Consider the following 17009-nt stretch of genomic DNA (forward strand, 5'->3'; position numbering starts at 1 on the left):
AGCAGTGTGGAGGAGTGGTTAGGGCTCTGGACTCCTGACAAGGTTCAGTCCCAGGTGGGGACACTGCTGCTGTACCCTTGAGCAAGGTACTTTACCTAGATTGCTCCAGTAAAAACCCAACTGTATAAATGGGTAATTGTATGTAAAAATAATGTGATATCTTGTAACAATTGTAAGTTGCCCTGGATAAGGGGGTCTGCTAAGAAATAAATAATAATAATAATATGTGTGGATTGGCTGACAACCGGTTCAAAGCACTGTTATACTGCAAGTTTCTCCTTGATGATGCCAAAAAAACAGTGGAAAAGGGAATTCACTTGGTTTTAATTAGCTGGGGTTAATAGGATGCCCTGTGTTTATCACCCACAACACTATTACGTAATAAAGTATTACTAAATCAATTGATTCTTGTTTTAAAGAAACCCCCACTCATCAGAGCTACCGTGTTCACTACCACTGAATACTTGCCACTGACAATAATACTGCTCAAAACAGCTCAGTTCCCCAAGAGTATTGGTAGCTGTCTGCAATATGTCTTAGGTAACAGACTGCATTGCATTGTATTGTAATGTAACTGGCAGCTCAATCATTTCCTTTAGTAATATGACAATGGTAGTTCCAGTGCATTCCTGTATGCTCTTACCTCCTACATCACCTTAAATGTTGTAGAACATAATTAGACATTCCGATAATTCCGGAATTCTGATCAAGCCACTCTCATTCTAACGTCTTCAGCTGTATCTTCTTTAATTTAGGTAACTGTCACCATGCTGACAATATCCCCTGCCCTGGATAATGAGTGGCGCGATTTCCTCCAGCACACAGGCGACAATATCGTCTAAATGTGTTAATTCAGCAGGCACGGAAATCCATCGGGTTTAAAGAGAGCTGTGAGTCTGATTGAAAAATGTTGCAGTGTTGTTATAAGAGATACACTGGGTATTTTTTTTTTTTTTTTTTTTTTTTTTAGCCCTGAGTACGGTTTGCTTAATAATACCCAGTGTTTTTTATTAAGTATAACCTAAAGGTCAGGATTCCTCCTCCAATACATTGGGATAGATTTGTTTTCCTTATTATTTTTTTTTTTTAAAGAAACCCATCTTGAAATACATATTTATAAAGTGAGAATTCTGTTCCGTGAGATAAGCGGGTTTTCCTCAAATGCTACAGTACAATTTGCTGCTGTATGCCACAAAGGGAGAGCTGCAGCATTTGGAGAGATACAGCCCATTACAGTAGACAATGTAAATGTACTGAGTAGGCGTTTGGATCCTTTTAGATGCTAATTCAGCCACACCTGGCTTTTCTGTATTATCATTTTATTTTTTTCTGTTAGTGGAATGTATTTCACTTGGAAAGGAGAATCCCCAATCCTCCAAATCTGTGCATTATATATTTTTTTAAATAAAAAATAGGAGAGAGAGAGAGAGAGAGAGAGAGAGAGAGAGAGAGAGAGAGAGAGAGAGAGAGAGAGAGAGAGAGAGAGAGAGAGAGAGAGAGGTGATCGCATCATGGTGCTCTGCTTGAGATTTAAGCATAGTGTTTCAGATCAGCAAGGAGTAAGCTAGCTCTTCAGCAGTGTGTGACCGCGCTCCATGTGCTGCACAAAGCTACTTGTTTCTTTGCCTGAAGCAGCAGCCCTGATTGCAGTGCTGAGGGAATGTCCCCTATTGTCAAAAATCCAAACTGCTTCTCACCCATGCTCTGCCACTGCAAAGTTGCATGCACCAACAACACTTTATCGTTGATGTTTGGATGCAAGGTAGGCAATTACTCATATGAATGTGATCATGGCTACTGTGTGTTGCTTTAATATTTTCAGTAATGCATGCTTACAGTAGGTTGTGGGTGCAATGCAAACCTCGTGCGAGGGGGGGAGAGATCTAGACACAGGGACAGCAATTACTAGTGTTGGAATTCAGATCATGGACAGTACTTCATTCAGTTTGATTTACGTTTTAAATGGTGGCTTATACTGGACTCATATACTTTAACATTTCAATATTACAAACTGTAAGAATCCATCAGTGCTTTTTGTTTAATTTCCTCCCTAATCTTATTGTGGTGTAATGGCTATTGGCACATATTCAAGGAGTTTTATAATGCCATTATTTCGTGTTTAAAGTTTTCCTGATTTATGTTTTGTTTGCCTTTGTTTATTTCACACGATTGCATATTCTAATTGTATTTATTAAAAGGTTCACATTGCTTCATCTGTAACATGTTTTGTATTTAGTCAATCTTTGTATATTTTATTTTTAAATAATTTAGGATTTTGTGTAAACAGATGCTGTGGGCAGAACTGAGACAAATACATTGTTTTAGCTGTACTTGGGTAATGAACTACAGTGCTTATAGAGCAGGCTATGCAACATTTTGCATGCAGTGCATTTACATACACATGCTTGAAGTACTTTGCAAGTAATCATTTTCTCAAGGGGTGCTATTTTCAAATTATAATTCACACTTTGTTTCTGACAAAATCCCCAAAATTAAACCATTTACTTGTTTTTTGTAATAGTTTTGTTACTTCAAGGGATAATTACAATTTGGAGTATAAAGTTTTTTTTTTGTTTTTTTTAAAGAAAAAAAAAAAGCCCAGTAAGTAGTCTGTTAGAGTAAGGTAAAATGGTTGCAATGTGAAATTTTCATATCCACTATTCCACCAAAATGATCTGTTCTGTGTCTTCTCTGGCTCACAGATTACAGTATTAATAATAATAATTGTAGTTGGCAGACAATTCTGCAGTTTTTAGGGCTTTGGGATCCACTGTATTGCTTTGTCATCTCTGTTACAGGGGGTCTATGCCAAGTTCATCCTTATTCCCCTTTAAATATTACAATTACTTTATTAATTGTTTTGGGTGGTGGTGGTGGTGGTGCTGCTGATTAGCAGAACGTTTATGATCAATTATCCACTCATCTCACCTTTCTATATATATATTTCTATTTGTGCTCGTAAGATATTATGATAAATGTCCGTGTTGGAAAAAAATTGCTTTACAAGGGGAAATGTCTGAATCTCCAGTGTCCCGTACACTTTCTGCATCAGCCCTGCATTGATAATATTACACAGGATGGCATTCTCAATCCAGAGTGTGGCGGTTCAGAGCTCAGGAAACACCCTGAGATCATTAAAAGAGGAGGGTTTGGGAACACACATGTCATTGGATTGGAGATGAAATTAGAAACATAGGGCACAAAATAAAAAGTAACTAAAAAAGAATCTGGCTAATTGGTTATGTTGTGCCCCATCTAGTCCCAAACCCACAAGGTTGGTACTGCTGCCTTGTCATTCTTTCTGTAGATTGCTAAGTAGCATTGCATGCAGTGACTACAAGTCCCAGAATACACCACTTCAACAAATATACTACACAGCTGGTGAAGATTCAACAATATTTGTAAAAGAGTGGGTCTTATATTCTGCATATTAAGGTAGAGTCATTGCCAACATTTTGAAAATGAAAAAGTATTATTACATGCTACATACTGTTTCAACTTCAGTTAATACATTTAAATGCTTATTGCTAAAACATATTTTAAAATAAAATGATGCATCCATATTCATGTGTTTTACTGTGCTGTGGATCTCCTTCTAATAGAAGGATTAGTGAGGAGGGTTCACAACCCTCCCATCCCCTTTCCTTCGAGCAACAATGCCCTGATCTTTAGACCTCTTAGACAGTGCTTGCAGTGTAGCAAACAGGTTTTGCTGCATATGGGTTTGGGCAAACCTGCTCATTGATGATCTGATTGACAGTGACAAGGACAAAAGTCTTTATTTTTACATACTCAGCCAGCAGCAGTGAGCCCGGTCCATTCCAAGCACACATACCAGCAAACACAGATTCCTGCACTGCACTTCAGTGTGGCACACAAACAGGAGGGTCAATACTGACAACCAACAGAGGACTCTTGAACATTTTTTTTTTATCCCTGAGGTACCTTTGTACTTATCATACAAGGCATAACTTTGGCTTGGAGTAAAATACATTGGAAGCAATTATATCTTTAGAATTTTCCACTGAAGTAAGAGTGTTATGATTAACTAGTATATATCATTTATTTATTTTTTCCTGAAAGCTGCTTCTCACAATGCAGCTTTTTAACTACTCCCTTTTGTTACAGGATTAATATTTCTTTAACAGAGAGGCGTAGGTGAATCCCTGAAGCATGGGAGATGAAATTAGGTTAGAAGAACAGTATATGGACACTTCTAACATATTTCTCGAGGCTTTCATTGAAATGTAATTTTAATTGATCTGATCATCTTTATCATCTTATCAATTGGTAATGGATGGATTAAGTGGTTGTGATGTGTTCTGGTTTGCACTGGAGACTGCAGTCCTCCCACAGTGTTGCTGTTCTGAACATCCCTTTACACTGCCACTGTGCCTGAACCCTGCCCTGGAGGCACCAGACCAAGCTGATACAATAGCATAATGAAGCTCAGCTTATATACACCACTCTGACCTCCAGCAGAGATGTCAGTTAATGTTAATGACTTGAATCTCACAGCATGAAAATAATAAGTGAAGAATGGTCTGTAGAATTATTACACATGAGGGATGAAGCTTGAGGCTTACGGTAGATACTACTGTATGACACAATTACATTTTCTAATCAATCTTTAGAACGGCTCATCCTGTTGAGATTAAACTTGGTATGTGCATTTCGCGAGAACAGTTCACAGTGACATATTTTTTGAGCTTCTTGCCTTATTTTCTTGCCTTTTTTAAATGAAACTGTAAATGCACATTTGTTACAATAAAAACATGCTGTGGATTCAGGTCATGTTAACCTTCTATTTTTTGACACTGCCAGGAGATATATACTGTATGTAAGGTTGTTGGGAATATGTATGTTTGTACCTTGATATTAATTTGAACAGCACAGTTTGACATACAGTTCTCTACCTGTTAGTGTCAACACAATACTGCTGGCAGTTCTCATTTCCTCATCAGCAATATGAATGGAACAGAGTTCTTTAATGTAGTATCAGTGGTGATGGAAATTCTATTTCTGTTCTTGGTGTTCTGTTTTAAAGAGGTGAAAGGGATAAAAATAACTCTGAGATATTGAAAGCTGTTAATGCAATCTACCGCACTGGAGACCGAAAATGTATTATTGTGTGTGTTTTAAAATTAACACGTCTTAGTGTGATGCCAGATATTTTAGGCCTTTTGGATTGTTATTGTCTAAACAAAAGATTCTAATTAATTTTTTTAAATGGATAAAATATTTTTTTGCTGAGAGCGAGCTTACCCATACCAGTATCACAACTCTGAGCTGTCAGGACTGACTGTGTTCTGGTTATAATAAATATTTCAGTGCTCTCTGGATATTATTTAGTACCCCATGGCTCAGAATTACAAAAATGAGGGTACATGAAAGTCCATTGCTTTTTTAATAGGTACTGTATCAGCACACATCATTCACCTGCTTTTTTTTTTAAGAAAAAAAGAAATCTGGAGGACTAAAAAAAAAAGGCCATTTTAACCCTATCTATCTGCGAGGTCTGTCATTTTAACCCTATTTATCTGCGAGGTCTGTCATTTCAACTGCAGTGTTGTTACCCACTTGATACTAATCAATTGACTCATAGATGTACAGTCTGATGATTGTTTGGTTGTATAGTAGAGTGTTTTGTTGGGCTACCATGGGGCTTAAACTGGCTGGGATTGGGGTTGAAGGTACAACAGTATTTGTAAAACAGTGCATCTTATATTTAGCAAAATAAGGTTGTTGCCAGCATTTGTGTATAAGTATTATTACATGCCATATACATACCACTCTTTCAACATCAGTAAACAAACTTAAAAGATAATACAATTAAAAGAAAAATGACTGTGTATTTAAATGGTCTTTTAAAATAAAATGATGCAGCCCAGATTTGTAGGAGACGGGCACAATTCGTAGTGACTAGAGAACGTTTACAAACAGTGGATCATGGCACTAGGCAGGCAGATACCTTATATAATGTATCTTTAAATGAACAGGAAGCTCCCTAATCCCACGCTTCTCTCTATATCCTCCTACGCTGTACAGATCTCCACGCTGGGACTGTATGAGGCTGCTGGCTTTCCTCAGCCTTGGCCTGCCTGTGCCTTGTAATGAATTTATCAAGACATGTTCATTCTAATTTTCTCTTACTGCAGTCCCTGTGCTCCATGTTTACATGTGCATGTCCTCCCAGTGGCACAGCTGTAGTTATACTGTATGTGAACAACAGTAAGGCACAGTAAGATTCTGCTCTGATTTCAAGAAGCTTTCACAATGGGTTTGTTACACCTTGCTAACAATGGTACGGCCTGGTTTTGCAGAGTTTACCATGTCTTCTGGATTATGTAAGTGTTCAGTAAACTGTGTCAGTGTGAATGCCATGTGGTAGAATACTGGTCTTCATCTGTGGGACGCAGTTTCAGTCCTGTTTACAATGGACATCCACCATATCAAATTGCACTGGGGCTGAATGTTCCACTGTGAAACAAAAGGTTTTTCTTTAGCCTTTGACAGACAGATATCTATATATATACAATGTGTCTAAATGAGCTAAAGATGGCTCATTTGTGGTATTGCAACTGGGAATAAAGCATCTGACAAATCATGTAGCACACTGTTGTGCTGCAGGCTTGTGCTTTCATGAGTTGCTTCTGCAGTTGATGAGGTGCATGGTTGATTAGGGATTTATTTATTCATATTTATGAAAAGAAATCCATACTTATAGACCCTCCTAAGCTGCACTGCAGAGTATTGTTTGTAAAAAGCAGCATACATTACATATCTAATCCACATATAATTAATAATAATAATAATAATAATAATAATAATAATAATAATAATAATAATAATAATAATAATAATAATAATACAACTACTACGACTACTACTACTAATAATAAAAAGTGCTTCAAACAAATTGCATTCCATGGGTCACCTCAATCCCTACAAGTATGACGAGTTCCATGAAGATCTGTTTTTGCTACACAACGAGAAACAAACAGCTACTTAGATTTATCTCTATTTAGATCATTAAAATAGCCCCAACAATGCAGAAATCCTGTTTTGGGGATAACATCCAGTAGCGCCACCCTGTTGCTGCAGATGCCCCCAAAACTCAATCACACCCTTGTGAAATGAAGGCAGTAGGCTGGTCTCTAGGATGGAGAGAACATTAGTACATTATCTGTCTGCATTGACAGGAGCCCACATTGAACCGTGCCGAATGTTTAACCTTTTACCCAAACAGTCTAGTAGTGAAATTGCTTTTGATTATACTATTGTAAGGCAAAAATATTATTGGTCCTGTTTTCAGCTTCCTAAAATAACAATCCTCAAAAATGTGATTCTATGAAAGAATTATATGTAATATGCCAATCTTCAGTGTGCCGAGGTGTTGAACCTGTGATTTGGGTAAAAGCTGTTACTTTCTATCGCTCCTGCCCAATATATCCTAAGGTGAAAGAAAGTCACTTTAAAATTATGAATGCAATTTACCCATCAGGGGAGCTGCTGAATCGCAGGTTTGTTATCCTGCGTAATGCATGCAGCTTTTGTGACTGTGACATAGAAACAACAGCTCACATGTTTTTTTGAACGCCCTTTTACAAAACTTTTTAGGAATGATGTTCATACATTATTGTCTTTAAAAATCAAACGTTTATCTAATCTATCAGTTATTGATGTGGTGTGGTATTTTAATAAAACACAGAACACTAAGGCCGGAGAGACTGTCAACCTAATCTTGTTGGGAAAATATTTAATTCACAAATATACATTTCTTTTTCGAAAAATACTCTTTTGTCATATTTAAAAAGGAGTTATCAGAATATATTAAACCCCTTTCTCTGTTAAATTCTAGAAATTCTCAATATTCCTTGGGTATTATAAACAAACATCTTATTTGATAGGCTTTTATATTATATATGTCAGTATACAAGTATGCTTATGTACATGTGAATATGAAGACTTACATGTATAGATATGTAGCTAAGACATATGTATGTATATTTATTTAATTTTTTTTATCTGTAGATGAAAATAATTATATATTTGTAAGGTACCATGGCCCATGTTGTATATTATATTTGTGACTGGTAAAAAAATAAATAAATAAATAAAAATTCTATACTATAGTCTGCCTAAAAACAATAGAAAGAAGCCAACTAAAGAACTAAGAACACACATTCTAAGAATACACATGCTGAAAATGCTGTTTTTACTATATATCCCCAAGCAACAGATCCCTTATGTTGGATCAACACGTTTCTGTGATTTCCAGTTGTTTTAAAAAGTTCTCCAGTCTGAGGTTCATTTGTTCTGTGTGGTCCATCAACATGATATCATTACAAACAGCTGGTACTGTTAAAGAGTTGTCTCATTTTGTCGTAAGCATTGCAAGTGTCTCAGGGGAGTTGCTTTAATTCCTGGATCCTTCAGGGACTGCTAGTACTTTACTGTGCGCTTCATATACAGATGGGTCTTTAAGAGAGCCGATGTGGTAAATGAAAATTACAATGAAATGGTTCTAATGTGTAGGATTTGCAGCCTCATTGTGTCCTGGCTTCTGACTTCCAGTGACAACATTGCTGTTTAAGATCATGTTTACCTCACCTGAGATATTTGGTATAAAATGATTTTTTTAAATTCAGCATGTTGTGTAAAGCTGCTCCTCTCTGACACTGCAGTAAAGGAACCTCTCCAGCAGGCTGTGAAACACAGTGTGGTTTATTAGGTACAGTAGCATCAGGACATGTCAACAGCAGACAGTAAGTAGCACTGTTGAATAATGCCTTCTGATTGCCTCAGCGCTATAATTATATTAAATAACAGAGTAGAACAAGAAAAACGGGTCTTCACTCAATGAATTTATGCAAATGTAAAATATAAAGCCCCCCCCTAAATTATCCATGAATAGCTGCCTGTTTGAATTACAGTACAAAATGAATTGCACTGTCCATGTAGCTCTCAGCCAGCAGTGGTCTCTGTGAGAAAATGCAGTACATTATATTTGGTGCATTAGTATGTTTAGTATTTTAGTATGCATAATTGTGCTTTTCCAATACAGGAATAAAAATATAAATAACAGAGAAGGGAATTAAAAAAAAAAAAAAACATATTCAACCACTCCAGATTTTGAGTAAAACTTATGGACTATTGGCTTTCCTTTTATAATTAGGCTAACATTAATAAGAAGCTGTTAAACATAAAAACACTCAAAAAACATAGAAAAGGCAACGTGTAAACAAAGTAAGGCAAATCCTGGGGGGAGTTTCTGACATGCTGAGCTTGCGCAGATCAAGATTTGTGTGAAACTACGAATCCCCTAAAGAAATGCTCACCCCTTAACTGCTTACTGGTGTCATTTAGCATATTCTAGGAATTGCTTTTCAAATGAATTGAATCAAGAGCTGCCAAGTAATATATTCCATCATTTTATGAGCAATGAATATTAATCAAAGTATTCAAACAATTATTGTGAGTACTCTTAACTCGCCCCTAATAAATAATAAATACCGTTTTACTTTGAATTACCGCCTCCCTTGAATAAGCGCCGCACTCAGATATCAGATTTGAATAGACGCCGCCCACGAATAAATACTGCTCTCAGTAACGAAACATGTAAAAAATGTTCTCTACCCCAGCTCAAATAAATGCAGCACTTTATAAAGAAAAGCATACAAAACACGATATGGCAAAACATTACAGATAGAAACAAAATGAATTGAATAAACTTGAATAAAATGTAGTTAAAATAATACAATTACACACTGGAGCATACCGGTATTTTACTGTAAAGTTTATGGAACCCAAACAAAAAAAAATACCGTAGGTAGTAGCACTGTGTACTGCTGCTGCTGTATGTATAGGAAAAGTAATACATTTCAGTGGTAATGCATGAGCTGTACGATTGATTATTATTTATGTTTCTTAAATGCATTTCTGTTTTGGTTGCATGGACGGTATTTTGGCTAATAAGAGACGCTGTAGATCCAGACAGGACGGTCGGAGAGTGGGGGGTGTGGTGTTCTGGAGTGTCATGGGGAGCAGAAGCTAGTGTAGCTCTCGCTGTGGCGTTGCAGTTTAGGGGATAGCCACAGGATCAACTCATTTTCGTCACCGAAGCCCTGACTGGATCAGGAGACCCTGAGTGTTTAGTTGTTTTGCTGGCTGAAGAGAAAGAAACGCACCGAATATTAAAGAGTTGAGCCCTGCGAATCTTGGAAACTGCTGTAAGAAAAGAAAGGGAAAATAAACCTACCTCCTCTGTGTTGAATTGACATTTCTGTCTTGTTGTTATTTCCCTCTCCACAGCTACACTGTTATGGGACCTCACCTAGTCAAACACTGATCTGATCTGCGAGCTCCCTGATCAAGTTGTATCCGCAGGAAATAAACTTCAATACACGTTTCCATCAAATACCTTAAAAAAAAACAATAAAAGATGTCACCTTTCGAAAACCATAGCACTTCTAATTACCGCAGCCCTGGAATAAGCGCTGCAGCTGTTTCTAGCAATTTAAAATAAACGCAGTTAATTCATAGTAATACGGTAGTATATTGAATTGCTTATTGCATATCACCTACAATGGATTACTAAGGTCTTGTACCAGTTAATAAGGTATTTTAGGGGATTGCTGAAGAATGATGTATGATTGCCTTTTCAGGTGGTATTTTAGCAGTGGTACACAAGACTGCCACTATGAAGAAATAGTCGATTACTCAGCAGAGGCAGCCATGCTTATCATCTACAGTAAACAGTTATAAGCCCTTGTGATTACCCAGTACTCTAGGCTTAAGGGCTGTACACATTGCTGTTTATATTTCTTTACATACATAGCTGTGCAGGGTAAACTTAAAAGAACCATCTGTTTTGCTGAAAATATTAATTGCAGGGCTGAATTTTAAGACAGGCTTGTATAGTTTACTGCTTGTTAGACAAGCTGGATTAATTCAGAAACAAAAACAGCATTTTTTTTTAAAAAAAGATTTAAAGATATAAACAGGTTGGGAGATGCAGGACGACTCAGTTGAAAGAAAACAGGTTCCAAAGCTATTTTTCAGATTTAAGTAAAGACTTTGCCAAATTGTAGCTGTCTAAATCCAACTGGATTTGAACCACCCTTTGCATTCAGTTCTGGTATAAACTTAAACATAGACTGCAGTCATGTAGACTACTGTCTACTGAGAGGTGTCAGGCACATTTAAATCCAGTGTGAACGAAGCTACACAGTATGTGGATTTCTCATACAGCTTGCCATGGTGTCCCAAGTTTGCCTCTTTAAATACAATGAAAATATAGCATGCATCGGCTGCTCATTAATTGGTTTGGTATTTCAACTTTTATGTATGGCCTGTATCTTCCATGTTTTAATATGTAATAACCCTGTTGAAATGCAGTTGCGTAGATATGCAAGGGTTAACTATATATGTTGACCTGCCTTTTTTTTTTTTTGAGTCCGACTACTGATTTTATGAGCTTCATAAGGCTGTGGGTTCTGTTTTGCAAGCCCATTTTTAGAAAAATATTCTAACAGGAAACTACTCAGGATAATAATTTGACTGCTCTTTCCTGCAATTGTATTATTTTACAGTTTTTACACTCAGTTCACAAACTGTGAATGTAGGAGCTGTACGGTGTTAACCTACTATCGGTATAATATGTGTTTGGTGGGGGTGTGTATGTAAGTTACTTGATTTGTATACTTAAAAAAAACAACTGATGTTGGTGGGTTAACATGTATTTGTCATTTTTATGGGTTTGGAAATGCATTCTCTATTTACATACTCAGGGTAGCTTTAATGAATGCAATTCATGTTAAATTCATATTTCATTCGGTATTTAGCATTTTAATAGAGTAACTGCCTAAAGCATGCCACTGTCCCGCTACACCTCCCTAACTCTTTGCAAGCAACTAGAGTGACTTCATTAGCAACAATACATATTGTAATACATGTTAGCCCTCTACATTCAGTAATTGTAAGTTTCATGTACTTTGTTTTAAAAAGAAACCTTTTAAAACTATTGTATATTTTTGAGTGAGGATGTTGATTTATTAACAAACAGTACCTTTAAATTGAGTAGAGAGCTTTATCACCAAGAATCATTCTGTCTCTGTGTGACAGAAATACAGTGATTCTTGGTGGTAAATCTTCCTCCTGACCTGTGAGGGCACTAAGTAGCAAGAACAGAGTACCTTGGACAGGTTGGCCCGACAGTTCTTTCCCAGGGCTCAAGGGAAGTCAGCCAGCTAGAAAGGGGACAGAACTCCGGTGCATTAACTCATCGACCCGGAAGGGAAACGATGTGGCAGTCGTGGATTGGAGGGGCAGCTGCACTTGTTTACCTAGGGGTCATGTGTGACGGCATAAAAGGCGACGGAGAGACGCAATCTGTTCCTTCGCTTTGGTTTACAAATAGAACCTGGAAAGACCTGTGAGAGAACCTGTGATAAACGTATCGTGCGTGTTTGTTTGTTTTTGTCAGTAATTATTATTATTGTTATTAGTAGACGGCTAAACATATTCTGGAGCTGTCACCAAGAGCCAGCACAAAACCCGGAACAACACTGCACTATTGTCATGAATAACCTTGTATCACCCAGCACGAGCACTACTGCATGCACCCAGGACTGGTGACTGTGTTAGTACATTGTAGGGACGGATAAACTGATAAATTATTTGGGACTGCAACCCCATTATTATTTACCCCGTGCACTACACATTGTTGTGTATTGCCTGGGTTTATTATTTGGTCACCAGACCTGGATTAAACAAATAAACTGTTTCCAACAGGATTATAAACCTCTCTGTCTGTTGATTACACACCACATCACTCCTGCACCTGTACACAGTAAACCACTTTGCCACACACTCTGTCACAGGGCTCAATAGGTGCCTCAAGAGAAACGTAACTAGCACAAACTATTTAATGGAAACTGTAAACACCCTGTGCAGCTCTTGGTAATTATTTCTCAGCACGGCAGCATTGGGTACGACTGTAAAACAGGGGGAGCAGTATTGCCATATTTGTACTGGTCTACAGAGACATGGTTTATTTTACAGTAGTGCTAGCAAGCCATGCTGGCTTTGATGTTTGTTGTCACATTTGTCGCAGTATGCTTTTTATATAACGTGTACATCTTGTACTGAAACATTGAGGAATTACCCTTTATTGCTGAAAGCGCCAAGGAGAAGACTTAAACTTAAAAGTTAGAAATAACATTCTCTAGACCAAGGGTGAAATTCTCAACAAAAATGTGCAGGTATTCATATGCGCAGTCGGTACACAATATATTTATGAATACAAAATAAGCCTTAAAAAATAACTGATAAAATATAACCAATTCATAACAAAGAAGCTGAAAATACAGAAAGCTTTGTACCCTTCTGCATGCATCACTCAGTCATGTACTGTAATATAACACTTAAGTTAAACCTTAAAGAGTACATAAGGACCTTTTTATTTTATTGTGTTACATGTTCCCATGTGTTGCTACAACTGGTTACGTAAGGTGTGTGTATTGTTTTATTTTTTACTTTTTTTTTTTACATTTTGACCACTTTTTAAAACTTTTAAATTACATTCCCTGCCAGAAGATGGCGTCACATGTACCTGCATGGACCTCTCAGAACTACATTTCCCTTCATCCTCCCCATACTTTCCAGACCCTGGGTGCTCACATACAACAGGACCTGGCCATGCTACATTGATAACCTTGGATTAGAACATATAGCCCTGTTATGTTATTTTATTTTATTTTATTTTTTACAGATTGCTTATCCTACAGTATATTCTGCTTCTCTGTTGTGTTTCTGTGTAGATGAATTATACCATGATCTATTCCAGAAAAAAAGATTAGTATATTTCAGGCAGAAACAGTATGCCTTTACACGCAAGTGCAAACTCAAATTTAACTTAAACAAACTGTAGAAAAGGGGGTTTTGTACATTTACAGTCCTCATAACAGAACAATCAATCAATAAATCAGTCAGTCAATCAATCAATATTTATTTTATATAGTGGACCACCATCACAAAGCGCTTTACATGATAGTGAGGAACCATGCATAATACATTAAATAGTACATTATACAACATTAAAAAACAATGCAAAAAACATTCAATTTAGGCATAATACATTAAATAAAAGGCTATGATATGAATTCTTAACATTGTGGATGCGTGTGTCAAGCAGAATCATACAGAGAAGATGGAGTAAAAAACCTGAAATAGCAATTTAGACAACAGCTAATAACAGATACCAGGCTTAGAGTGCATTAAAAGTAAGAAAGAACATACTAGGATCACAACAAAACAAAACTTTGATCACTGTACTGAACATTTACCTTGTAAGTTGGGCCCGTGTTTGGAAAGCGTAAAAGCACACCTACATGGTATCCCGATTCTGACTCGCTTGCCAAATCTGAAGCAGCACTTTGTTGATCCTGTTTTTTTGTTATACCCTACTGTCTCACACATCACTTTCCATTTTATAAATCAGTGCAAAACAAAGCACATTGTGGTAATTATTTCTAAAATTTATCAACTGTGTAATTTATGGCGGACACTAACATAATTTTTTGCCTTCAAATTCATGTGCAGCAATGGTTGTTCGAATATTCAGATAGTTTCTCCGAACTTAAGAAAATAATATTTACTCCATGCCACTGTTTTCATGTCTCACTGCTGAAGTATTCTCTCGTTGATCAACCAATGAGAACTGAGACTCAGGTTACCTGCCAAGTTGCAGAGATCCAGAAGATACACCACACACTTGCAAATATCACGCGGGGGGTGTCCTATACAAAACTCTTATATCCATCCTCTCGCAATTGATTCGCATTTGCCAACTTTTAAATCAAGAACAACATCCAGTTGTTCAGCCCCACTTTTGACTCGATCAATAGCTTTTAACTTTTAACTTTTACTCAACAGTAATCATAGTGTTGAACTCGAAAGAAAATTCAACCTCCAAATCAAGTGTTTAACTTTCTAATAAGGCTAATTATATTAGTGTTATTTTATTTTTCGTCATATTTAATTTCAACTAGAAGCGAACCGTGTATTTTTCTAAATTGGAAAGCTTTGGTATCACCTACATACATAGTTTTAATTGGTTGCATTTTGTCAGCTAGCCTTTGTACGTGTGGTTTTCATTGGTCGCATTTCGTCAGCTGTGTAAGAGGTTTCATTGGGTGGAAGGGAAGCGATGTTTACCTCAGTCAGTGCTTCCGTACAGTACATGTATACAAGTGTATCATGAATTTGTAGTCGGTAATAATACAAAACATAAACACAATTGTAATTGTGTCTATGGCAGGGCTGGCTCGAGCCCTCTGACCCCCCCCCCCCGGTTGTGCTCCTGGGTTCATGTTACGTTTCTAAACTTCAAAAGTATATTAAACAGAAATTTGCGTCTCTAATTTGCACCTCCAGCTTCTGATGAAATTATTACAAACCTCTCGAGCTTTGCTCAATTTGCAAAGCACATCTATCATTTGCATATACGCTTTCCCTCTCAATATGTTCCTCTGCAAGTATGAATAAATATGGGCTGTAAATGCCACTTACTCTCATTTCTCTGCAGTTTGCCACAGACAAGTGCTGTAGCTCACCACCTCACACGGCTGTAACAGTTACACTTATTTCAGCCGGTAGAAGTAAGGGGGTGTGTCTGCACCTCTAACCCACTCCAGTGTGTAGACATGAATCAGCAACTACATTGCAATCGAGTTAGGGGCCAGGGTCACTCAGAGCAACACTATAGTGAATTAGAGCTGCAGGATTCCATATGGTAAACCTGCAGTACACTGAATTAACACATTGAAAAACACAAAAACAAAGCCCTGTGAGTCTTGTCTGTGGCACTAGGTGCAGACAGCAGAGGGTCTGTAAGTTTTGTTCATCACTCAATGAACCCTATCCCCCTTTGGCATAGGGCTGTCCACCAGGAGTGGTGGCTAATTAATGGAGTTTGAAGGGAAAGTTATCTGTCACAGCCATGTTATTGACCTCCGAGTAACATCATTGCACATGGTCAGGGCAGAAAAAGACATTACATATTATCAAAACTGCAAAACTAATAGCCTATTAATATTATGTGGCATGACAACACCCTGTCTTTTTGTTGTTGTTGTTGCACGAGACAGATTATGGTTCTTGGTCAGTTTCCTCCCTTGTTTGGATTAAGCCCCTGTGTGCTGGTCATAACGGTTGAACTTCTGGAAATTATTTACTTTGATTCAGGGGCTCGAAACTCCTAAGCACAGGCCCATACATTACTGGATATTGATTTTCACCAGCACATATATCCCAGAAGCAGCTATTTCTGTTAAAAAATAAAAAAATAAATAAAAAGGCATTTACTATACTGAATTAAACATTTATCAAGGGAAACCCCTGTCCCAAGAGCTCATTAAAGTGATACTTTCTCGCTGTGATTTACTGTGACGCTGCTGCTTTTTATTAAGGTGACCAAGCGTAGTAGTCAACTTGTCTGCTTATTGTAGTAGCTGAAATTAAAATATTTCAAGAGGCAGGCCTGCTTGTAGCAGAGATCATGAAACAATGACAAGTATTATTCTCATTTTTATGGTTATTATTCAGTAGAGAGCTTAGGGTGTAGTCCATAGTGTTTTTCTTTAAGCCTGTTGCTTTTTTTATTTGTTTGTCCTCAAATCAGAAATGTAGTGCCTGCAGTTATACTCTTTTAAAAACACATTTAGACGTTAAGATGCTTTTAGCTTAGTTTTCTTCATTACACTTGGTGGAAATTTTTTGCTGAAAGCTTTATTCTGCGGTTATGGCTTCTCTCCTCCTCGCCAGCAGAGCTGTGTTAGTACTGTGAGAACAGCTTTGGACCCGGCAGCCGTTTTTAAGTTTTAATCCTAAATCAGAAAATCCCTTACTAAGTAGAATTAAGCAATTAAAAGTGTCCCAGTTGTATTTAACTTTTTAAAGATTTTTGAATTTGAAAGATTCTGGTATTTTCCCTAACTGTAGTTACA

The 17009-nt window shown here is 37.2% G+C and overlaps 1 protein-coding gene across 31 annotated transcripts in view; it reads left to right on the plus strand.

The window, feature by feature from the left end:
• LOC117407165 (disks large homolog 2) overlaps positions 1 to 17009 on the plus strand; it is a 248309-nt gene that overhangs the window by 69514 nt on the left and 161786 nt on the right. The window contains exon 1 of one of the 31 annotated variants that reach the window (XM_034923356.2): positions 1523 to 1762. The exons of 29 other annotated variants lie outside the window; for them this stretch is intronic. In XM_034923356.2, coding sequence (XP_034779247.1) covers positions 1661 to 1762 — 102 coding nt within the window. In that variant the 5' untranslated portion in view covers positions 1523 to 1660. Of the gene's footprint in view, positions 1 to 1522; positions 1763 to 17009 lie in introns of those variants that run through there. One more of the 31 variants, XM_034923362.2, reaches the window with a different exon arrangement.

Source organism: Acipenser ruthenus, chromosome 9, assembly GCF_902713425.1.
Source record: "Acipenser ruthenus chromosome 9, fAciRut3.2 maternal haplotype, whole genome shotgun sequence".
Taxonomy (NCBI): domain Eukaryota; kingdom Metazoa; phylum Chordata; class Actinopteri; order Acipenseriformes; family Acipenseridae; genus Acipenser; species Acipenser ruthenus.